This window comes from Belonocnema kinseyi, chromosome 8 (assembly GCF_010883055.1).
Source record: "Belonocnema kinseyi isolate 2016_QV_RU_SX_M_011 chromosome 8, B_treatae_v1, whole genome shotgun sequence".
Taxonomy (NCBI): Eukaryota; Metazoa; Arthropoda; class Insecta; order Hymenoptera; family Cynipidae; genus Belonocnema; species Belonocnema kinseyi.
The window spans coordinates 55,484,428-55,510,480 of record NC_046664.1 but is presented as its reverse complement, the minus strand read 5'-3'; the positions used below and the strand labels follow the sequence as shown (position 1 = coordinate 55,510,480).

Below are 26,053 nucleotides of genomic sequence, written 5' to 3'. Positions count from 1 at the left end.
TATAATTTAAAAACAATTTTCAACGTACAAAATAAATTTATTATGATATGATATTTAAATTCACTGCAATAAACATTTGTTTTCTACCATAAATAAACAATTGTAGACCTGATAATAGGTATATTTATTAACAATTCCAAATTTTTCTAATTTTCCAAATTTTTCCTCTCCGTATATTTACATATTCCTAATTTTTCACCCTCCTAATTTTAACGCTTCTGAATTTTCACCCATTCTGCTTCTTAGGTTTTCAAAGAAATACCTTTCAGAGTTTTGGATTTCCGACTTATTGCTCTTTCCTACTTTTTGATATTCCTAAGTTTTATCATTATGTATTATAACCTATTCTGAAATTTTACCTTTCTTAATTTTTACCGTTCCGAAAAATGAAAGGGGCCCTCTGGAAACGGGATATGGTTGTATTTTTACTTTTTATGTAATAAAAAAGAAAGGCTACTAGAAAAGAGGTAGTGTTGTGAGTCTACTTTCAACTACCCTTTTTCATTAACAAAAATATGCTATGAATGTATTTTTATTTTTGACGTATAATGGAAAGAAAGTTTCCTGGAAATGGGATATGTTTTTTTTTCTTCACTTTTTACATAATGACAAGAAATTCAACTGGAAAATGAAATGTTATTCCACTGACTCTTATCCTTGTTTCTATTACTAAAAATGTATTATGGTTTTATTTTCATATAATGAAAAGAAAATTTACTGGCCATGGGATGTGGTTGTATTTTCTTTTTTCACACAATGAAAATAAAGGTTGCTAGAAATTGAACTGGTTATATTTTCTCTTTTCATATAATGAAAGGAATTGCTAGTGGAAAAGCGAAATATGTGTTAGAGTTAAACTTTAGACTGCTAGAAAAGGGGTAGGGCTGTGATTTCTCTTATGCCTACCCTTTTTTCCATTACTTCTTTCAAGAAACTTCCCAGTTTCCTTGTTTTTTAGCCCAAATGCGAACTGCATTATTAGAAAAAAAAATCTTGTTTAAAAAATTCATTTAATTTTCTGAAAATTCCTCTCTTGATTGAGAGTCCAACAATTTGGTTGTAAATGCAATTGTTTAGTTAAAAATTAATTTTTGTTGCTAAAAATTCAACAATTTATATAAGACTTTCTCTTCCTTGGTAGAAAACGATCTATTTGCAGGAAATTTAATTTTTTAGGCTGATAATTAAACGTTTATTTTAAAAATTAGTGCTTTTGTCTTGAAAATTCAACCATTTGGTTGAAAATGAAATTGTTTTTCGTTGATTTTTAATCTTTTTTATTTATAAATTCGACGTTTCGGTTAAATATTCAGTTCTTCTGTCCAAAAGTCATCTTTTTTGGTACGTACAAAATTCAACTCTTTTGTTGAACAGTCGTCTTTTTAGATATAAATTTTGTCCTTATGGATTAAAAATTCATCTTTTATGTTGGAAAAGTCATATTTTCTTATTAGAAATTCATCTTTCAAGTTTGAAAATTACCTTTTTTGTTTAAAAATGTTTCTAACAAATTGGACATTTTGCTCGAAAATCCAAGTATTTGAGTGGAATAATGTAAATAATCATGTTTTATTGATTATAAATTTCTTAACTCAATCGCGAAATAGAAAGCGCGAAAATATAGATTAATTAGAATTTTGGGCCATTTTTGGGATATTTTGGGTCTGAAGTGGACGCAATCTTTGGGATTTTACTTTATACATCTTTCGTCAATGCTAAGAATCATTATATTATTGTTTCGACGAGGAAATTATAAAATAATTCGAAAATTAGTCGGTATGTAGAGTGCTGAAATCAGTACTAAAAAAATTCTGAGTTCCAGCTAATTTTATCAGGTTATTTTACAAATATTAAGAAAAGTAGCAATACTCTCTTATAGTACAATTCATTTAGAAGATTTTAAGTTACAAATGATTAAGATCGGTTGAAAATTTAAGAGTAGGCAGAAATTCCGACAAAAGTTGATTTTTTTCCTACTGTGCAGCGCCCAGAGATTCGCAACGTAAACAACTTCAGATACGGCACTGACTATCGGCGATTCATCAGACGGCAAAGAATCGGGAGTCGAGTGTACATTATTATTTAGTATTTTCTTATATTAAACATAAATTTTATAAGATGTAAAACAGACGTATACTAATAAAGTGTCAAACTACGCATAGAAAAAAAATCAAGAGACAAAATAAAATAAGAAATTGTGGAGGAATAGCTACATAATAATCTTTCTAGTTTCTAATTCTCAATATGGCATGTAGTTATGTAATAAAATTGCTTTCTGGAGCAAAGTACTTCTTAATAGACGTCGATATCAGTATCCACTCAAGCATCCACTGCGGGTTATCGCTTAATTTACTGCAACAATCAACTTAAGTCGAGAAAGGCCTTCTTTTGTACCATTGTATCTTATGTGATACAAGCGATAACAAAATATTTTTTAAATGGACTCGGGTAAACCTCAAAGGAGTAATTCATTGGCAATATCCATTTTTTATTTGACAATTATCAATTATAATTGTAGTTCCTTCCATACAAATATTAATTTGAAGGGTGTCAGGGCAGAACTATATAAGTCCCAAGGAAAACCTTTTTCAAGAGAGCAAAATAACGTTCTCAACATTTAAAATATTTTTTAAACAAATAAATGAGAATTTGTCTGGTTTTTTTACTCTAATTAGCATAAAATAGATCAATAGAACACCAGAATTCTGTTATGAGTCAAATAAAAGGTTTAAAAACTAATGTATGATTAGAAAGAAAATTTTTTAATAGGGTAAAAGATTTGTTTGAAAATGCGAAGGTATAAATAAACAATTTTCATGTATACAATTTATGTTCACAGTATCTATAAAGAATTAGGTAGAGCAAAAGATTGTCCAATATATGGATTTTACGTCATTTTTTTCGCAGAATTATAAAAATATCATATAAAAGAATATAAAATTTATACAAAAGTAAAAGAATTTTTGAATTAAAAAATGAATTTGCAACAAAGCATTAAAAATTTTAATCAAAAAATTATATTTTCTAGAAAAAGTAAAAAAAAATTACTTTTAACAAAATAGTGAAATTTTCAACCAAAACAGATTATTTTCAACCAAAAAAGATTGAATTTCTACCAGACAGATGAATTTTTTACACAAAAAGATGCGTTTTTAAATAAAAAAAATTAAATTTATACCATAAGAGATGAATTTTCAGTAAAAAAAGACGAATTTTCATGAAAAGCGTTAAATTTACTACAGACAAAATTAATTTTCCAAAAAAACCAGACGATTGTCCAACAAAATACATCAAATTTTCAAAGAAATGTTCAAATGCTTAAATAAAACAGATTATTTTTTCATACAAGAAGTTCTCTTTCTTAATAAACAAGATGAACTTTCTACCACAACAGATAAATTTTCCAACAAAAAGACGAATTTTCATCATAACAGTTAAATTTTTGACAAAGAAAATTAATTTGTCACGAAAAAAGACGACTTTTCAACCAAATACATGAAATTTTCAACCAAATAGTTCAATTTTCAATTTGAAAAAGATAAATATACGACTAAAAATGCATAAGTTAAGTTTTTAGAAAAAACAATTATTTTTAAACCGAAAAAGATGAATTATAAATGAAATTTCCAAACGAAAGGTATGTTGATTATTTAAATGTTGACGCCAAAAAGACGAATTATTTACAAAAAGTTGAATTTTTAACTCAAAAAATATGATTTTTGAACAAAAAACTGATAATTCTACCTCATGGTAAATTTGTAAAAAAAATAGTTTATTTTAAATTAAAAATATAAACTGTTATCAAAAAAGTTAAGTTTCCATAAAATAGTTTAGTTTTTTACAATATTTTTGAATTTTTAAACGAAAAAAAACGATATTTTTACTAAACTGTTCAATTTTTAATTCGAAACTATAAATTTTTAACGCAAATGATGAATCTTTAACAACAAAAAAGTTATTTTTTCAAAAAGTATTTTATTTAAAAAAAGATGAATTCTTTACGAAACAAATGTTTGACATTTCAACAATAAAAAAGACAACGAAATAGTTTAATCTAAACCTAAAAAAATTATTTTTAAGCAAATAGTTGAACTATTAATCAAAAAGGCATAATTTGAATCAAGAAGATTAATTTTCAACAAAAAAAAACGAATTTTCTACGAAAAATACATGAATTATGAAACAAATAGTTGAATTTCTAACTTATAAGGAATAAATTTCCAACCAAAAATTTAATAGTGAATTTTCAGATACCAATAATTATTTTAAAAAAATAATTTTCTATATGAAAGATACAGTTTCAAACAAAGAGCTGAACCTGAAAAAGCGATTGTTTAACAAAGCAACTAAATTCCTAGAAAAAAAAGATTTTTAATTGTTAAATTTTGAAGCCAAAAAGACGAATTATCTACAAAAAAAGTTGAATTTTCAACTCGAATATGTGATTTCTTAACAAAAAGTTATATTTATACCAATTGGTTAAATTTTAATCAAAATAGTTTAATTTTAAATCAAAAATATGAATCGTCCACAAACGTTTAATTTTCAACAAAATAGTTTAATCTTGAACATTCCATAAACAAGAATACTTTTCCACCTAAGGAGTTAAATTTTGAACCAGAGATACATTTTTTAAACTAAGATGAAGAATAACAAAAAAAAGTCAACAAAAGTTGTATTGCTGCCCAGAAAAGATTACACTTTAATGATATAGTTGTATTTTCAAAAAAATAATTTAATTTTTAACCAAACGAGAGGATTTCTGAACCAAAAACATAACAGTAAACTTTTCAACCCAAATTAGGTCAATAATTCTTATTGGGTTCTATTAATATAGGGAATTTAAGCGAAAAACTTGGAAAATTGAAAAAGGGAGAAGTTTTTAAAAAACGAGGAGGAAAAGAAGAGTTCTTGAAAAAAATTGGTAAAGAGAGGAATAGGGGAAATAATGTGAAGTTTGAAACAGGAAAGTGATTTTTAAACTGATCATGCTATTACTGAATTGTATACCATTGCAAGGCCATCTTTCGCAACATTTACTAACGATGTCATCAAGAAACGTACTAAACGTTAACCAAGTTTGAAACGTCACTTCAACTGACATCTTCACACCCCTTTCCTCCCACAATCCAATTGTTATCGTAGTTTTATATATGGCCCCTAAGGATTAAGTAATTTTGAACTTGAGTTTATACCTAGAATGTCATTAAATCCGGACGATACTTATTGTGTCTGACTAAGCAACATTCTAGAATGTAGGCCTTGTTTTTATTATTTCCAGCCCCCGCCGGAAGTACCGCAGAAACCGGATGTATGCGAAGTGGAGGGGCCAAAGAAAGAAGAGTTGAGAGCAGTAGAGCCGGACATCAAGGCCCAGCGAGCATCCGATCCTGCCCCCCCACCTCCAGACCAGGACCCGGCGGGCAAGAGGGACCGCTCTCCGAAGACTCCGCAGCCGACGGCCGGGGCCCCCGCAAACGTGCCGCCACTCGGGGTTTTGCCGGTACCGACCGCGGGTCCTCCACTCCTCGTGACCGACTCCTGGCGTCGTGCAAACAAAAGTGTAACCACCCCGGAAATCCCAACACCGCCCAGTCAACAGTCCTCCAGCGACAGCGTCTTCACTGACCCTGAAAACGTCACTATGGTCGCAGAAAAAGAGGTCACCAGAGTCGAAAAAGCACGGCCCTATCCCGTTAAGGACATCAAGGTCGATAAGGACACCAGTCTGGAATTGAGGTCCCCCTTTTCTTTGTCCAGGCACAAGAAAATCGAGTTATCATCGGCTTCTACAAAAGTCGGTGAGTTTAAATAATAATATTATTTTATTATCACTGTTATTAGTATTATTATTATACTAACTACCAGTAAAGAAAGCTTCCACACATCACGTGTCACTGTTTTCAGTGATTTTTGACTAACCTTATCTTTAACATTTCGGTGACCCCCCCCCCCTCACAATGTCATCTGTATACTTTTAATTAAATTCTTTAGACATTTTTTTTCGTTTGAGAAAATTAATAATTCGAAGATTAACATAGACGGCAGATTAACTTAACAGATTAAAGGCTGTCCTGTCCATACACTGTTTTCGGCTTTTTTTAAAGAATTTGTTTTTCTCCTGTTTTCAATAAACTTCACCGTCCTCTTATTTCATTTATTATTATTTTTTTTTTGCTTAAATTTTTCGCTTGATTTTGAACTGAATTAATAGAACCCAATAAGAAAATCAAAAGTGTTCTTGGCTAAAAGTTAATTTTTTTGTTGTTTAAAAGTCTATCGTTATATTTTTATTTCGGAATTCATCTCACTGCTGGATTAAAAATGTCACTATTTGCTTAAAAGTTTAGTTATTTGATTGAAAATGCAACTATTTCGTTAAAAAGTCATGTTTTTTATTTAAAAAATTATATATTTGATTAAGGGTTGAACGACTTTGTTAAAAATTGATATTTGTTGGTTGTAAATCCATCTCTTTGGTTCAAAAATTTTGTTTACCGGAAACTTAAATATTCCATTTTTGGTTTAAAATTGATTTTAAAGAAATTTAATTCGTCTATTTTATTTAAAATTCATGTATTTTGTTTAACAGTTTTTTTAGCAAATTAATCTTCATGTTTAAAAAATAAATCTTTTTGTTCGAAATTCAACTCTTTAGTTGAATGTTAAACTCTTTTCTTGAATCTCTTTGAGAATATCCCTCCCCCTGTAAAAATTTCATATGGCACTGAAGCCCCCCCCCCTCATTTTATTTTTAAATGAGAAATAATATATAATCTCGATGAGTTAAAACTACTTGATATTAGGAGGAATTTAAAGATTATCTTAGCCGGCAGATTAACATGGCAGAATAGGGACCCTTGGTCTCATATTTCGCTTAAATTTGAACTGAAATAATAGAATTCAATACAGAATGTAACTATTCTTGGTTAAAAGTTCATTTTGTCTGGAAAAGTCTAACATTATAGTCTTTCTTTTTAATTAAAGGTTCATCTCTTTAATCAAATAATTATCTTTTTTAGTTGGGAACTCAAGTGTTTGATTGAAAATTCATTTATTCCGTTAACAATTTATCTTTTTGTAGAAAATTAACATTCTTGATTTTAAAAAAATTAAACTATTTGGCTGTAAATTGAAATCTTTTGTTAAATTTTGAACTCTTTAATAAAAGTTCTTTTTTTTTAATTTATCATTTTAGTTGAAGATTTATCTCTTTGATTGAAAAACTAACTATTTTGCAACAATCCTTTTTTCGGTTGAGAATTAATTTTATTCCATGAAAATGTAACTATTCCATTTGGGGTTTAAAATTGATCTTTTCGGGTAGAAAATTCATCCTTTTTGGACATTTCTTTTTTAGTTTAATTTAAATGTTTTTTATTTGAAAATGAAATATATATTTTTAATATTAACTATTACATGTATTATTGAGAATTACTTTTTTTGTTGTTGAAAAATCATCTGATTAATTTAAAGTTGAACTATTTTGTAATAAGATCATTTTTGTTGTTGTTGAAGATTCATCATTTTAGTTGAAAATTCCATTTTGTTGAAAATTGAGCTATTCTGTAGAAAATTCTCTTATTTGGCTTAAAAATCCAACAATTTGGTAGAAAATTTAACTATATGGTAGAAAATTGCTATATTTGTTTAGAAAATGAATTAAAATTTAAGAAATATATTTCGATTAAAATCAAATTTAAAGTCCTATTTAATGTCCAATAATTAAGTTATGTATACAATTCCTGAAAATAAAACCAAGAACTCAACGACCAAATTCGGACAACCACCATAAAAATCCTCTTCCATCTCTTTTTTTATTTCCTTCGTTTTTTTTAACATTTATATTGTCATCAAATAACAATAAAAAAACATTTGTAAAAAATATTCACCAACGCTTTGAAACTCAGTACAGCACCATATCAAGGAAAGAAAATTTTGAGCGGACTCATTTTTTTCCTTTTTTTATTTTTGTCCAAATGTTTTAGGAAATTTTTTACTTTTTTTAAAATTAAAATAGGAACATTTCATGGTGGTTGTCCAAATTTTCTCGTTGAATTCTTGATTTTATTTTCATGTTCTATTTTCTCAGGTAAACCACTTTTAATCCCGGGTAGTCCACATGTAATCTTAGGTAATGCACTTGTAATCCTAGATAATCAAAATCTAGTCCTAGATAATTCACTTGTTCTCCTATCTAATTCATTACTAATCCACTCCTATCCACTTTTAAACCGTATCAGACGAATTGACCCTTATCATCAAGAGTATATCAACTTTTAACCCCAAGTAATCCACTTGTAATTCTCCGAAATCCCCTTGCAATCAAAAATAATCCACTTAATCCGCCTCATTCGATGTAACCCATTATAATATGTTGTAATCCATGTGTAAGCTAAGAAATACAAAGGTATTAAGTCTTAATAATAGTTAATCTACTTGTAATACTAGATAATCCACTTCTGATCCGCTATAATCCATTTGTAATCTGATACAATAACTTGTAACCCTACGTAATCCACTTTTGAATCGCATTGATCCACTTTCAAACCACATTAATCCAATTACCAGAAATTAAACTTCTAACCCCATTGAATCCACTCAAATTCGGCGTAATCAAATTGAGCCACTTTTAATCCTAAGCAATCTGCTGTATAACCCTTGTTGTCTGGATTAATCTACATGTAGCCCGGATTGATCCACTTGTATTCCAAGGTAATCCGCTTATATTAGGTAATCCACTTATAATCCTATACTATCGAATTTTAATCCAAAATAATTAAAGTAATCCTAACTAATCTACTTGCAGCCCTAGGTAATCCACTGTAATCCTAGGTAATGCACATTTAACCCGAAGAAATCTAGGGTAAGCCACGTATAATCCTTTATAATCTACTTGTGATCTGCGATAATCCAAGTAATCCGAGGTAATCCCCTTGCAATCAGGAGTAATTCACTTTTCATTCTAGGTAATTTACCTTTGATCTAGAGTAATCCTAGAAAATCCACTTGTATACTTCTGCATAAGCCAAGTAATCTATGAAATCAATTTTTAATCCTGGGTAATTGACTTGTAACCTTGTTTAATCTACCTAATATCTGTAATCCTAGGAAATGCACTTTTTATCCGAAAAAATCCAGGGTAAACTATTGCATTCCTTTATAATTTACTTGTAATCCGGTATAATCCAAGTTATCCTAGGCAATCCGAGGTAAACCCTTTTACAATCTGAAGTAATTCTCTTGTCATACTGGGCAATTTACCTGTGATCTATAGCAGTCCTGGAAAATCCAATTGTACTTCGGCATAATCCAATTATTCTGTGTTAATCCAATTGTAATCCTAGGTAATCATATTTTAACCTTATCTAATCTACCTGTGATCCACTGTAATCCTATGTAATACACATATAATTCAAACATATCTAAGTAATTCACTTGTAATCCTTTATAACCTACTTGTAATCCCAGATAGCCCAAGTAATCCTGTAGGTAATCCGCTTTAATCCCCTTGCAAACAGGAGTAATTCACTTGCCATCCTAAGTAATCCACCTGCACTTTACAATAATTCTAAGTATTTCGGCATAATCCAAGTAATTTATGTAAATCCATTTGTAATTTTAGTTAATCCACTTGTAATCTTGTGTAATCTACCTGAAATCCACTTGGTATCCTAGATAATCCGCTTGCAATTCGAGGTAATCCAAATAATCCTATAAGATAGTCTACTTCTAATGCAAAGTAATTCCCTTATTATCCAGTCATCCAAGTTATCCGCGGTATTTAGAGCATTTCAGTGTAACCCTCGGTAATATACTTGTAATCTGCTGTAATTAAAAAAATTCAGGGTAATTCGTGTAACCCTGGGTTATCCACTTGTAACACGTATAATCCACCTGCGCTGGAACGCACTTTTAGGAGTTATTTCTCCCTCGGGTTTCTGCATTTATTAATAATAAAATATTGAAAAAAGTGTACGATTTTGATTTTGTCGGATTTTATGGTACTTTTAATTTCTACCAGAGATTATTAAATATTCTACAATGGTGCTAAATAAATTTTTCCCGCAGTACATGGATCACAGCACAAAGGGAGATCAAAAAAGGGGAACTATGGTAATTTTCTCACACAAATGGGGGAAAAATTAAACACATATTTTTCAATGTCGAAAAGGACAGACAATATTTTCATAAGAAATGTTATCTTTTTGAATAATATTCAATGATTTCTGCCCTTAAAAAGTTTATTTAAAAAAAATGGATATACTTAGGTCGTTGGAAATTTTTACACAGTGAGATAAAAATGTCCGAAAAAAAATAAAATTACTTAAATACACGATTTTGGTATTGTTAACATCGTTTTCATAAATATTTCTTTCCAAGAGTTGTCATTTCTTTCTTACTATAATTACTACTTTCAATGTAAATTTGAAACTACACTCTTTAGTACTCAGAAGAGCGAAGTAAAAATGCTAAATTTAATCGAATCATTTGAGCTGAGGGGTAAATCGGTTAATATCTTCTGTTCTCTTTCTTAAATATACAATTAAAAATTTTACTAATAATATCACATTTTTGCAAAAAATTTATTTTTGAATTTCATAATTTTTATTATTGTTCACTAGTAAAAGCTGCAAATATAACAAATTCGTCATAGTTTTTCAACCAATAGGAAATATTTTGAATCTGAAATCGTTAAATTTTACTGATTAAACATTTTTTCACTTTTGTCGAATGCCAACCCATAAGTTTTTCTCCACAGCTCAAACAATTTAATTTACTTAGCATTTTCACTTCGCCCTACTCTTCAGTGGTCTTAAACTCAAATTACAAATTTCTCAAGTTAGAATATTTATCATTGTAGTTAATGAATTTTGGAATATTCCATTTTTTAAATTATGTATTTAAGTTTGTTCCTTTTAACTAAAAGTGTTCACCTTCTAATACTTATTTAAAAAGTACTATATATTTTGTAACTGTTCCAATTTTATATTGGATTACAACTTCAGTCTCCAGCTTTCACATTTTCAACATGCTTTAAAATGTTTCAGCTTTACATTTTTTTAAGGGTATTTATTTTTAATGGTTCAGTACTTGACACGTGTACCTTATTTATTCATAAATAATTTATTTAAGTGCTATAATTGCTTTAATTAGTATTCAATGAAGGGTACACTTAATAATTTTAGAGAATTTTCCGTGTAATTCAAATATTGTATTTTCAGATATCGTATATTTACAGAGAAACGAGGAAAAGGGAAAAATTATTTGAGAATAGGGGAAAATGGGAATTTCAAGAAAAAAGGGGTAACTGAGAAAAAAGGGGCACCTTCTGCACCCTGCGCAGCATTTTCCCCAGAAACGTCATTATAATCCCAGTCTACACGGAGAAAAAGATATCGCACAATGATATCGAAAAATCTCTGTATTGCAATAAAGCGCAATATTATAACGTACAACCAGGTCCCGGAGCTTTGTAGGATATTATAATGCGCTAATATCACAGAAAAAAATTAGGTTAAATTTGGTTAGTGTCGTCTTCTATACGGCGCGGCGTCCTTAGCAGCTTAGCAGCAATGGAAAAAAGGCAGAGTATAAATAAATGAGTTCCAGCTGTAAATCGAGACACCAGATTTAAAACAATCACAAAAAAAAGGAAAAATTTTCTGTAGGTAAGACCTGCAACAGTTAATGATTAAACATATTTTCACTGAGGTTAGGAAAATAATTCTGAACTCGTCGATGCAAAATGTAACTGACAGATGGGAATCCCCATTTCTCTCAAATTTAATGAAGTTAAACGACACTGGATAGCGCTGGCGTCATAATTGTCACTAAACCTCGAATAAAAACGGAGCAATTATAAGATGAAAGATTATCCAGGCAAGATTAAAAATCGGAAATTATCTTCAATTCATGTCAAGTTTATCTGTCAAGGTTAATTTTTATTCCGGCGAATCTTTCACCTGGATTCGATTTAAACTTTATCTTTAATTTTTCCTGTGACCGTTTGTTCACTATACTCGAACCCTCGCGAGATCATAAAAGAAGAAACACAATGTGATAGCGTAATAGACTTAAATTCTTACGTTATAGACTGCACAATTATGCGGTATATAATGTAAAAACTTGCAATGTACGATATCACGATTTTGCGCTATTATAATGCGATAATTACGATATAAAGCGAGTTACGGTATATATTGTAATTCATACGATTATAGTTTTCTTAGTGTACATGAAACTAAAAAAATATTGATAAAATAATATTATAATACGAAATAATATTCTCAAAAAAAATAAGAAAATATAATGTTGATAGAAGGCTTTCATGATGTATTTTTAAGACCATGTACTCACCTGAATTCCCTAATCACACAAAGTGAAATGACATCAAAGAATTAACGTTTGAAAGAAAAACACACGATATAACAAAAACCACTCATCGCATGAGTGCCGACACACAATGCTGTATTTTTAAGGTGCGACGAGATTGATTCCGCCCCATGATTTGAGTGGACAGGTAATAATTCAGGGCAAATTCAGGGTATGTAAATATACACTTTGCGATCATATAATGCAGTCAACCGAAATTATCTCGCGTGCTAGTTTAACGAACCTACGTTACAATGCTATATACATATCTTCTATGTATTTGTGTGTGTACATATGTCTTCTGTATATATAAATTAAGGTCCTTATGCATTTACTCATGAGTGAACAAACGCGGCAAAGGTTCAGTAAAGCAGTCATTTCTAGAGTTTTAATTAACTGAACTATATTGTACGTTACGAAATGGCACTTGCAGCAAGCAATCTGTTGATTTAAGGACTTACGTAACAACAGAATATAATGAACATTCAGTTTGTTAGAGCTACAAGTTATTCAGCTACAAGTCATAAGATTCACTTCCTTATGTGATTAGAATAACAACGTTCACTCCCTCTAATTTGCTATTGCACTTATTCTTACTAGGTGCAGTGGTGTAGTCGAGGCCTGGCTAGGTCTTGCGACACCAGGGTACTTTTTTTGAAGCCCTAGCAGCACAGTGGGCAAACAAAGCACTTTTTTGGGACAACAATCAGCCGACTCCTCATATCTCAACGGATCAGAGTTTTTGTTTTGTTTTTATATACTTATAAAGTAACGTATTTTAAGGATGTACACTGCGTTCAATCAATCTCAAAAATCGCTAATCTTTAAAATGATTTATAAAATAGACAAAAATAGATCTATTATTTATTTCTGGAATTCATAACGGATGCCTCCAAATGTACTTTAGAAACAAATAAATCAGGTTGAAATTTTTTATTTAACAGTAGTTATTTAGAGCTTTAGTTTTTACCTTCTCTTTAGGGAAAGGTTACAATTCTCATTTAATCCTAATGACCATGGCTTCATTCTATTATTTTAGAGATTCTCTAAAATTCTATTTGAGTGGTGTTAATTATTATTTAAATTGTCATTATTTATAACAATAATAACTATATGATTTGCAAATTATTCTTTTTAATAAAATCCACCCAAATATAAATTTAGAGAATCCTTCGAAGAATAAAATGAAACCTTGATCATTAAGATTGAATAAGAATTGTAACTTTTCCCTAATGAGAAAGAAATTACTGGAAATCTCAATAACTACTGTTAAATAAACAATTTTAAACTAAATAATTTTTTTCTGAAGTGTACTTGGAAGCCTCCGTTAGTATTTACAGATATTAATACTGGGTTTATCTTTGTGGATTTTATAAACCATTTTAAAGATAAGGATAGACGACTTTTGAGATTGATTGTACATAGTATACATCCTTAACGTAGAGGTGCGCGTTTTTAATTTGTTATTTTACTTAAAAATTTCAATCGGTTATATTTAGGATATTTACTTAGTTCCATTCATTGATATTTCTGCAAAAAGGTATAGAATTAGTCAATTTACTTTGTTTGAATAAAAACTTAACTTGTAAATATCCTGCATTTTGTTAATGGTTATACACAAATTAATGCGTATAAACTGAAAAAACGATATTATAATTTTAAGAATTTCCTACTAAGTTTAAGAATATTTGCAGCTCAAATAGGTATACTTAATCTTAGACTATAGTACGATTTAAATATTTTTATTTCAAGAATATTTTTGTAGTAAATAATTATTATTATTACATTGCGAGTTTACGTTATACAAAACACACACTTGTACAACTTCAGTTGGTTTAACTTAATAATATTGAAAATTGCACGCCGAGATTTAACCTCACTACCTTACTTCTTTGTTGAAATGTGACGTCAGACCTTTCTCACTCTAAAATTTTCTGTAAGGAGAAGAAGATAGATGTGCGCACGCGATTTATCTTTAGAATTGGTTTTATGGTACTTCGTGGGTAAAACAATCGAAAATGGAAACTGATCAAAAAACACGTGGCATGGAACATTAGAAGTAATTATTGAACAGAGCAAGGCGCAATTCCTTTGCGCATTTCTTCTTTCCCCACTTATATTCTCATTTTAAGAATATTTTCTCCCTTTGGTTAGAAGATACTCTTAAGTAAGAATTTCGCTTACTCCGCAAAGAATATGCCTGCAAGAATACAACACTCTTAATATTAGAATATCGTTTTTCGGTGTTACTTGCAGAGACTTTGTTATAGAAATATAGCAAATCAATTTTTAATTGCGAACAAGCACCAAAAATCAAGAATAGTTAATAGTTTGAACAATTTTCATCAAAAAATTATCTTATTTGGCATTTATAATATGTATGCATATCGAAAATTTGTCTTTTCTACGGAATCATTGCTTTTCATCTAACAAATAGATTTTGTGCACAACTGACTTCTATCCAACCACATTTATCATTGTTATAAACAATTTATACAAACAAATTAACTTATTTGAGTATCACTGCAATGGGCTATATTGATATCAAAACGTATTCTATGGCAATATTCCAGATTCTCTACCCATCGTCAAAATTGCAATTATGAAAGAGGATTTCATGTTGGCACAGGTATAGACCAAACAAAGATAAAATGAAGGAATTAAAAAATCATAAAACTTTCTAAAAGTACTGACAACATATTAATAAATGTAAAAAAAACCCTCTTTCATGGCCGTAATTTTGAGCATTGATAGAGAAGCTGGAATATTTCCATGCAATATGTTTTTATATTAATACACTGAAACTCTTCTATAGCGCCGATATTGGAGCTATGGCTGGGTGGGAAGTAACTCACTATAGCCCGCTCCGCTTTTGGTTGTACACGCCTGAGTGTTCGCCTGAGTGACAACCGCAGATCCCGCGCGCCCCGCGCAGGTCCTGTTACAACTACCTGCGGCATGACATCACTTATCGGAAGGGCCATATAAGGGAGGGCTATTAAAGGGTTTCACTGCATAGCCAATTGCAGTGACACTCAAATGAGTTGTTTTTTTATAAAATTTGTTTATAAAAATCAACGATTCCGAAGAGAATACCAATTTTCTATGCATATAAATGCCAAATAAGTAAATTTGTTTACACAAATTGTTTAAACTATTAACTATTATTGTTTTTTATTCTTATTCACAATTTAAAATTAATTCGTTATATTTCTAGGATAAAATCTGTGTGAGTAATACATTCAAATTCCGAAAATGCAATCGTTTAAAGTTATATGCATAAATTTGTTTATAACAATTTAAAAAATGCAGGATATTTATCTAAAAGTTATATCTTTACACAAAAAAAAGGAAATTTACTAATTCTATACCTTTTTGCAGAAATATCAATGAATGGGGATAAGTAAATATCACAAATATAACCAATTGCATTTTTTAAGTTAAATAACAAATTATTAAGTAGCGAATTAAAAAAAACGTGAACCTCCACGTTAAATTTCGAACCTTCATGAGTATTTTAAAACAAAAAAAGCTCTCATCTATTGAAATTTCAGGAGTCAGCTGACATTTGTCCTAAAAAAGTGCCTTCTTTCCCACAGTGATTTCCCCTTAAAGTAATATAGCCGTTGGCTAAAGACGAATCTTACGTTTATATATTTTTTTCAATAAAATATATTCTAAACCAAACAGTTGTATTAATAACAAAATAGATGAAATTTCCAGAAAAGGAATTGAGTTTTCCCAAAAAAGTTAAAGATTTAACCAAATAGTACAATTATCAATTCAAGAAGACGAATTTGCTCAAATTTTCTACCATAAAGGATGAATTTTAATTCCAAAAAATGAATTTTTAACAACATTTTAATTTTCGACCAAAAATGACGACTGTAAACAAATAGTTAAATTTCAACAAAGTAATTGAATTTTTAACAAAATAGTTGAATGTCCAACCAAATACTTAGATTTTTGCATACAAAGATGTTTCATCAGTCAAATGGTCGAATTAAAAAAAAAACACTAAAATTCAATGAAATATTTAAATTTTTAAGCTACAAAGGCAAACTTATTGGGAGACAGTTGAATGTTCATCAAAAAAAGTTCATTTTCAACCAAGAAAAATGACTTCTACTATGAAAAATGAATTTTCAACAAAAGACTAAAGTTTTTAGGCTAAAAAAACGAAGTTTTCAGAAAAAAGTCTACTTTTAAATCGGAAAAGATGAATTTCAAACATATAAGATAATTTCCAATCAAGATGAATTTTTAATTAGATAGTGGGAAAAAAACACGAATTTTCTACCAAATAGTTAAGTGTTTAACTTATAGGATATGAAGGATAAAGTTTAAACTAGAAATAGATTATTTACATTTTCAAATAAAAAACTGATACAAAATTAGAATTTTTAACAAAACAAAAAAATAATTTGTAACAAAGTTGTTAAATTTTCAACCAAAAAGATGAATTCTCGACCAAGAAGATTAATGTTCTTCCAAAAAAGACGTATTTTGAGCAAAATAAGTAAACATTCGACCAAATTATTTAATTTTAAAGTGGAAACGACACATTATCTACAAAAAAGTTGAATTTTCAATCCAAAATATGATTTGGGGTTAAAAATTGAACTTTTTGTAGAAAAATTCATCTTTTTGGTTTGAAAATTCCACAATTCATTTGAAAATTATATATTTGGGCTGGAATATTCAACTGTTTTTTAGATAATTCATCTCCTTCTCTTCATAATTCAACAAATTTGTTGAAAATCAATGCATTTTGTTAAAAAGAAGTTCATCCTTTTGATAGAGTATTAATCTTCTTGGTGGAAAAATCCATCTTTTGGTAGAAAGTTAATCCTTTCTAATCAAAAAAAGTCATCTTTTATGGAAGAAGAGTTATCTTTCTTGGTTGAAAATAATTTTTTTGTTCACTCCTTGGATGAAAGTTCGTTTTTTTCTTGTTAGAACTTAAATTTTTTCTGCATTTTTTTTTTACTATTTCATTTTTGGTTGAAAATTGACACTTTTTAAATTGAACATTCAACTATTTGGTGGATAATTCATTTATTTTGTTGAAAATTTGTATTTTAGATTAGAAAATTAATCTTGTTTGTTTGAAAATAATTTCTGTGATTGTGAATTTAACTATTTTGTTAAAAACTCAATTGTTTTAAATTCAACTGGTTGAAAATTCGTTTTTTATTAGAAATTTCACCTTTTATGGAAGAAAAGTCATCTTTTAACTGTCTTCTAAACTGTTTTCACTTGGATTTTAATCTTTTTTGTTGCAAGTTTCGAACGTTTGATTAAAAATGCATTTTTTTAGATTGAAAACTCAACTACTTCAGTAAAGTCGTCTTTTTGGCTTGAAAATTGGACTTCTGGATTAAAAGTTAAACTATTTAATTGAAAAATCGTTTTATCTTGTTATGAAAACCAAAAAAGTACTCAATTTAATAGTTTTATCAACTTTTTCATGATAAATAAATGAAGTAAACTAGATAAAATTGAGAGCATCGACTTTTTTTACGTCGCCATAAAATTATATTGTTGAGAAAATATCTTCAAGGATTAAATTTTTTTTGAAAATTCTCGTGAATAACTTAAAATAGAAAAAAAAATTTCTCGGCTACACCATTGCAGAGAACCCATAAAAAATCAATCGTTATTCGCTGTCACAGTGAACAACTTTTTAATTTATAGTGGTGTTATATTCCAAATTAAAACAAAGGTTAATGGATCAATCAACGCTTCTCAAAGACCCAAGTAGCATCGAATACAGTAATGTTACATTGCCAATATACAAAAAAAGCCTCTCATAAACAAGGTAAATAATTTTTCTAACAAATTTTAAAACGATATTGGTAGATTGCGATAGGTCATAAAAGATTTTTCAATAGGATCATTCACCAAAATTTTGTTGGACTTACATAGTTCAGCCTTTTATAAACTTTGACTCCCAAAGAATCTAAATGTGAAACTAGAACTTCATTTTGTTTATTTAATAAATTATATTAATTTATTAAAATACCAAATATCAACCGAAAAATTCTTTTTTTAAACGAAACAGTGGTGCCCTCATGACATGAAACACGTGGTATGACGCCACGCGCTTTCAAATCTGAAGAAAATACATGGTCAGCTTGATCAAAATAATCAAAATAATTAATCATAAACGTTTTTTGACTGGAACAGTTTATTTTTATAGAGTATCAGTATGTCTAAATCCGATAAATCCAGCTCAGATAATTCTTCAAAAGTGATTATTCTTATAATAAGAGATTTTTTTGCAAAGTCCTCCAGTTTCAACGTTACTGAGACCCGAAGTGCGAAAGCAAAAAAAAATAGGTAAACGGTATGAATGATTTTAAACCTTTAAAAGATTTATTTTCATTTTTTAAAGTTATTAATTTATAACGATAATTCCCTTACGCGAATCGTAACATATATGTAATATTGGAAACATTGCATCCAGAAAACCTAACCTCACTTTTTTTTATAGATGTTTTTAGAAATACTTTTATAAACGCTTATATAAAATTGGTATACAATTTATAATCATAAGGTTTATAATTACTTTTATAAATAATTTATTTTATAATGCTTGCTGCGTAAATAATCAATTTGATTTTGGGAGTTTACAGCTCACATACATCGCCGGCACCCCATATATATGAAACCGTTGAAGATAAGTGAATTACGAGTTTTATGTTATAATTATAAATAATTTTCCTGAATTTTTGACTGTGGTGTTCTTACAATAAATAAACATTTTTCTTTTTCAAATACAAATTCGTAAAAAAATTTTTTACAGAATACTGTTATTATTAGTGATTTTAGAGCATATACTTTAATATTCAAAAATAAAAATAAAACAGTGGATAACCCTATTATGCAATCGATGCGTCTCAAAGGCGCGAACAATTATATCATATTGTATTTCCAATATTATAAAAATTTCCTCATATCAACGAGGTACTGGATACATTTTTCTTATGAAGATATAGTTTACTCGATGTGCCTCGAAGACGCAAACGAACATACCGTACACACGACTACAATATTCCTAATATGAACAACCCTGGCGGACCGAAGGAACCGAAAGAAGCCTCTACAAAGTACCCGGTTTCTTTTTCAAAAACTCAAGAAAAAATATCAAGATCAACTTTTAAACTGTTGAAATTCGGATTCTACGTTAAAGTTTCTATTAAAAACTCACCGAGTAATCACAATACTTGCTTTTGTAGCGTTAAAAATTGTTTTAATGTCATTACCTTCTGCTGAAGGTGACTTCAAGCGCATCAATAATAGCTCAAGTAGTACGTTGCGCGCGAAGTTTAAAAATAAAATTCTCTCACTTGCATCGCAGCTTTGTTGTCTGAGATTTCCACTGCGTGGCGCTAGCATCCAGACAAAATTCTTAAAGTTACCGACGGAACGCTTATTATCTTTGCTGCTACTAAAAGATTATGCACTTGAAAGCGCCTTCGGCCCATGTAAATGACAGGTATTTTATTTTTGAAATTTTTTAACGCTGCAAGAAAAAGTATTGCGATTACTCCGTGAGTTTCTAATGAAAATTTGAACGTAGAGTCCGAATTTTAACAATTTAAAAGCTGATTTTGCTGTTTTTTTTTTTATTATTTTAAAAAGGAACCGAATGGGGACCCAATAGGCTCTTTACGGGTACTTTGTAGAGACTCCTTTCGGTTCATTCGGTCCGCCAGGGAAAGTTTTCCTTAATTTAACAGAATAAACCATTTTTTTTTAATTCTTAAATCGGTTCTGGTGAGTCCTAAAACATTCCGCAAGGTCGATTGATGCTTCTCGAAGATGCGAAAAAATATACCAGATATAGTATTGCCAATATTGTTATGTTTTGTATATTGAACAAGTTTTTCTCGTACAAACAGAATAAACGATTTTGTTTAATTTCTTAAATCTTTACTGGTGGGTCATAAAATATGAACTGCAAAGTTGGAAAGCATTATTAAAGAGGAAACAAACTTTGCAGTAAAATTTTTCATTAAGCTGCAGTCCATGTTTTATATTTTGTTTCACTCACTACACTTCATTGAGTGCTGAGAGGAAGACAATAGACCAAACGCATGAGACAAAATCTTATTTTTTAATATCCTCGCAATGAATAATCATTATTATAATTTCATTAATTCATTGAATTGTTCTTCAAAAATAAAAACTATTTTTCCAGTACACTTATATAGAAAAAATGAGTTTCTACGAAGATATTGGCCAAATATTTCAAAAATGGACCGAATCCCATGCATTTAATCCATTATTTTCCCCATCAGAAATCAACGAAGTGAAGTTACCTGGTGATTGAAGTGAAAATACCTAAGAGTAACCCTAGACCTCGTCTACTTTCTAATCGATGCTAAAACTGTCGTTTCTTTTCTATCAGTATAACAATTGAACCATGAGAATGAGACTGATTAGTTTCTCTGGTGTTGATCTCAACTTTTTTCTACTCCTAAGAGCACGTTTGACGCCTAGAATTTTAGAATAGGAGAGATAGAAAGCATAAGAACAGAGTCAATGTTCTATTGGCCCATGGGAAAAAATTTGTCCCATACAATTTTTAGAACTCAGTCTGGGACTATTCGACAGCAACAAAATTTTATAAAAAAGAAAAGCTACTCTATTTGAATATTTATAAAAGATTTCAGTGCTAATTAACCCTACTTGTGTACACTATATTTTTCGAGACACGGTTTGTACACTGGGCCTTTTAGGGAACAGGCGAAATTTCGAGATTTTTAAGGCTTTGAAAAATCTGGAAAAAATTCAGGGATACTTCTCGAAGTGTGTGCATCATGTTTCATTAGCTACCAAATTAAACAGTTTTAAGCCGATGTTACCAAAAATTGAAATATAGTAAAAACATTGGGGGGAAATTTAAATATTAAATTATGACTATCCCTTTAAAGACCCAGTGTACACACGAAGGGTTTGAAAAAATAGTCTGGGAAACTTGGAGAAACTAAAAAAAACATATTTTCAAAAATATTCAAGACAGTCTGGGAAAATGGGAAGAATTCTAAAGCAAATAAAAAAGTTGTAATACATATCGCACGCTGAGTCATGTATCGACTGAGATGGTCGTTATACGCTGACCAGAAAAATTCTTACCGCTTGTGAGAAACGACTAGTAGTAGGCCAAAAATCCGTAGTGCCCCAAGACATACTCAATTTTATTATTTCACCTTTGAATATTTGGCCGAAGAATTTGATAAATTGAAAACTGTGTCAAATTTTATTCTATTTTTGCAAAAAATATATGTTAATTTAAGAACAAAAAATGTAGAATGAGAAGTTATTATATTAAAAAATTATTTTACATAATTGTGATTGAAACGAAAAAATTGTTTATATTCTTTTTATATTGATGACTCTCCAAGATTTTAAATTTGTCTTTGGGCTATTCTACCTTTAAGTTGAAAATGGATGAGGCTCATCGTGAACGTATATCCAATAAAATTATTCCGTAAAATTATTGAGTTCATAAACTATTAGTCATTTTGATTTTTCCTCAATGCATAGCAACAATAGTTTTTTAATAAAAAGGAAACAATTGCTTATATCTAAAACATTTTTTTCTGATTTAAAGTATTAAAATTTTCAATTTAAACCAATGAGATAAAGACAAAATAATATTCCGTAATATTTTCCAGAAATTGTATTATTAGTGTCAAAAAGATTAGCATTAATGAAAGCAAAGAAAAATCTTAAATCATCCTTAAAAATACCAGCGTACTATTTTCCACCCTGGGGATTTATAAATAATCGTTTGAACTTGATGAGAAATATTCACAACTCTGCTGCATTCATCATGGAGTAAATTTGGTTTTTACCTAAATTTTGTATGTTAAATTCAAAAGTTTTTCCCCCAGACTTTTTGCGACAATCACAAGACTCATTTGCATTAAACTTTGAAAAATGTTGAATCTTTTACTAAAAGTCATGCAATATTGATGAAATTTCAAAGTTTGGACATACTTCAGGAATCGATAATAGTGAAGAAACATCTCAACTGAATTAATATAGAAGCCAATATTAAGATAATCGAACTTTTTTTGTTTAAAAGTTCATTCTTTTCGAAAAGTCTAGTATTACATGTTTGGTCATTTATTGTTTAGCTGAAAATTCGTCTTTTTGGTTTGAAAATTCCAAAATGTCACTGAATTTGTTCTTGATTCAACTATTTTGTTGAATTTCTGTTTGCATACAATTTACTTTTGTTGTTAAGAAAATGCAACTATCGGAGTAAAAATTGATCTTTGGATGAAAAATTAAATTTTTTTATTAAAAATTCAACTCTGCTTGAAAATTCGCACTTTTTTTAAAAATAATCTTTTTTTGATCAAATCTAAACTATTATGTTTTTCGTTACAAGTTTATCCTTGTGGGCTGAAAATTCAAACACTTTGTTGAAAGTTGAACTACTGTCTTATAAGATCTTTCTTTTCCTTAGCGAATTATAATTTTAGTTGAAAATTCCGTTTCTTTTTGGCTAAAAAGTAATTTTTTAACCGAATATTCAAGTATTTTCTTGAAAATTCAACTGATAGCTTGTAAATTAACTTTATTGTTCAAAATTCGTTTTCTCAGGTTGAACATTCAACTTTTTCATAGAAACTTGGTCCTATTGTTTTAAAAAATTCAACTATTTTGTTGAACATTTATCTTTTTGTTTTGAAAATTCATCTCTTTCTGTAAAAATTTCACCTTTTTGGTTAAAAATGCATCTGTCAGGGTAATAATTAATCTATTTTCAACGAAAATTAAATTTTCTGCTGAAAATTCACATTTTCGGGCAGAATATTTAATTTTTCGGTAGTAATCTCGTAGTTGTGGCTCGAAAATTCAACATTTTGGTAGAAAATTTAATTATTGTGTTGAAAATTCGTATTTTTTCGAAGAATATTAACTTTTATTGTTAAAAATAAATTATTTTATTAAGAATGAAGTACTTTTTTATAATTTATTTGAATGATTCTGCTTAAAATATAAACTATTACATTTTTCGTGAAGAAATTCTTTTTAGGCTGAAAATTCAACTTCTTGGTAGAAAAATGAACAAAATTTTAATTAAAAATTTGTTTTTTGGTTTAAAAGTATTTTTTTAACTGAAAATTTAACTATTTTGTGGAAAGTTCAACTGACTGGTTTTAAATTAAATTTTTTGCTGAAAATTCATACTTTCGGATAAAAATTTTAATTGTTTTATAAAATTTCGTCTTCTTGGCTTGAAAATTCAAGAATTGGGTATAAAAATTAAGAATTTGGTAGAAAATTCAACTCTTTGGTACATGATGAAACTGTCTTGCAAAAAATTCTTTATTTATTGAAAATTAATTTATCTCAATCAACATTTTAATGCTTTATTTGTGGCCAAAAATTTATCTGTTTGCTTTAGAAAACCAACTAATTAGTTAATAAATTTAGAAACAAAAAAATATATAAATTGAAATTTAATCAAATGAAATTTGGGCATTGTTTTTTTTTCAATAATTCATTAAAATATTTTTCTGTTGAAATATAAACTATTACATTTTATCGTTAAAAATTCGTCTTTTTAGATTTAAATTCAATTTATTGGTTAAAAGTTCAGCTACTTTCTTGAAAATTCATTTTTCTGATTGGAGATTCATACTTTTAATTCCAAATTCATTTTATTGTTAAAAAGTATATTTTTATCTGAAAAATTAAAGGTTATGTTGAAAATTCAACTTATTGGTTGTAAATTAACTTTTTTGTTCAAACTTCATATTCTCGGGTTAGAAATGTAACTATTTTATACAAACTTCCTCTTTTTTGCTTTAAATTTCAACAATTTGGTATAAAATTCAAATATTTTGTAAAAAATCCAACTTTCTTGCAGAAAATTTGTTTATTTTTCAAAAAATAATTCTCCTCAATTAAAGTTTTCCTGTCCCATTTTTGCTTAAAAATGTAACTATTTAGTTAAAAAATTCAGAAACGAAAAAAATAGAACCTAAAAATTAATCAAGTTAAATCTGGACTAACATCACATACATTCTTCAAAGTATTTAGGTAAAAATGTATACAATTTTGTTGAACATTCGTCTTTTTAAATAGAAAATTAATCTTCTTGGTTGAAAATTCAACTATTCAGTTACAAATTTATGTAAGCACATATTTTGTTGAAAATTCTTCTTTTCTAGTAAAAAATTTTTCTTCTTGATTGAAAATTCTACTAATTATATAAAAATGTATATACTTTGTTAAGAATTCATCTTTTTCGGTGAAAAGTCAACCTTATTCGTTAAAAAATCCTCTTTTGGTTTGAAAATATAACTATTTAGTTCCACATTCAACTGTTTAGTTGATGGCTCATGTTCTTTGTTTGAAAATTAAACATTTTTATATGACATTTTTTTTATTGACTGAACAATTTTGCTTGCCAACTTTTGTACACATTTTTATTATTTACCCAATTTTTTAATGAATATTTATTTTCTAAAAGTTTTGACAACTTGAATTCTTGCTAAAATTAGATTCTGAAAGAATGTCTTCAGTGAATTCACATAACGTAGAATTGTTTTATTTACGACTACCATTATTAACAATAAAGAGCAAGACATTTGAAAATATTTAAAGTGTACGACTTATCCAACGCAATAAATTTGGAAGTAAATATCAATAATAAATATTATAATTATTATTTAAATAATTCACAGAAAATTGTGAATCAGCATCACAATATATTGATGAATCATTAAAATATATCGCTTCTGTACTTTTAGGTTATGTAATTTAATATTGTAAAAAACTTAGTTTTTGTAATATGACATTTGCGGATACTTTCACGGCCATTTTTGTCAATCAGCGCTTCAAAATACATCGCTTAATCATTAAAATATTAATACCTACAATTTAAAAAATTATGTTCCTATCTGATATACTCTGTTCACAATCTAAAAATTAATAAACATGCATTTTCATTCAATTTTTTTAATACTTTTTTACTTTATATTCTTTAACTTGAACTTTTGTTTATTAAAATATGATTTGTCAATAAACTTACACACTTATTGAAAAAATTCTTAATGCATAAAATGCATTGATAAATAATTTAAACATATGTACATATAAATTTAAAATTTCAATTCAGATACTCATTTCAAGGCCATGTTTGTAAACCAGTGCATCAAAATACATAGCTGAATCATCAAAACATTAATACCTATAATTTTTATAATTATATTCTGATCTGATAATCAGTTAACGAAATAAAAATCATTAAACTATTATTCGCAATGTAACTTTTGAATAATTTATAAAAATGACAGCGCACGAAAATACATTGCTAAATAATGAAAACATACAGGATTGGGCAAAAGTATTCGCACACCTCATATTTAGCGACTAATTAAGTTCTATTAAATTTAATTATGTTAGAGCTAAGAGTTCAATTATTTACAAAATAATCAACGTTTTTCAATTTTCTTGGGATAATTTTGAAACTATTTTTTAATCGTATCGCAACAGCTTATGAGTATAAATCGTAAAAATTTTCTTATCGAATTTCAAGAACATGAAGTTGCAACAAAAAAGTTGGAAAAATTGAAATATTATTTTTGGTAACAAAAATATTTTTGTAGAATATATGAAACATATAGTCATATAATTTCTATGAAAT

The 26,053-nt window shown here is 28.6% G+C and overlaps 1 protein-coding gene across 1 annotated transcript in view; it reads left to right on the top strand.

Moving 5' to 3' along the window:
- The window catches only part of LOC117178085 (protein cappuccino), an 84,673-nt gene that overhangs the window by 12,308 nt on the left and 46,312 nt on the right, over positions 1-26,053 (top strand). Inside the window, exon 3 of the mRNA XM_033369323.1 lies at positions 5,282-5,801. Within this exon, the coding sequence (XP_033225214.1) occupies positions 5,282-5,801 (520 nt within the window). The remainder of the gene's footprint in view (positions 1-5,281; positions 5,802-26,053) is intronic.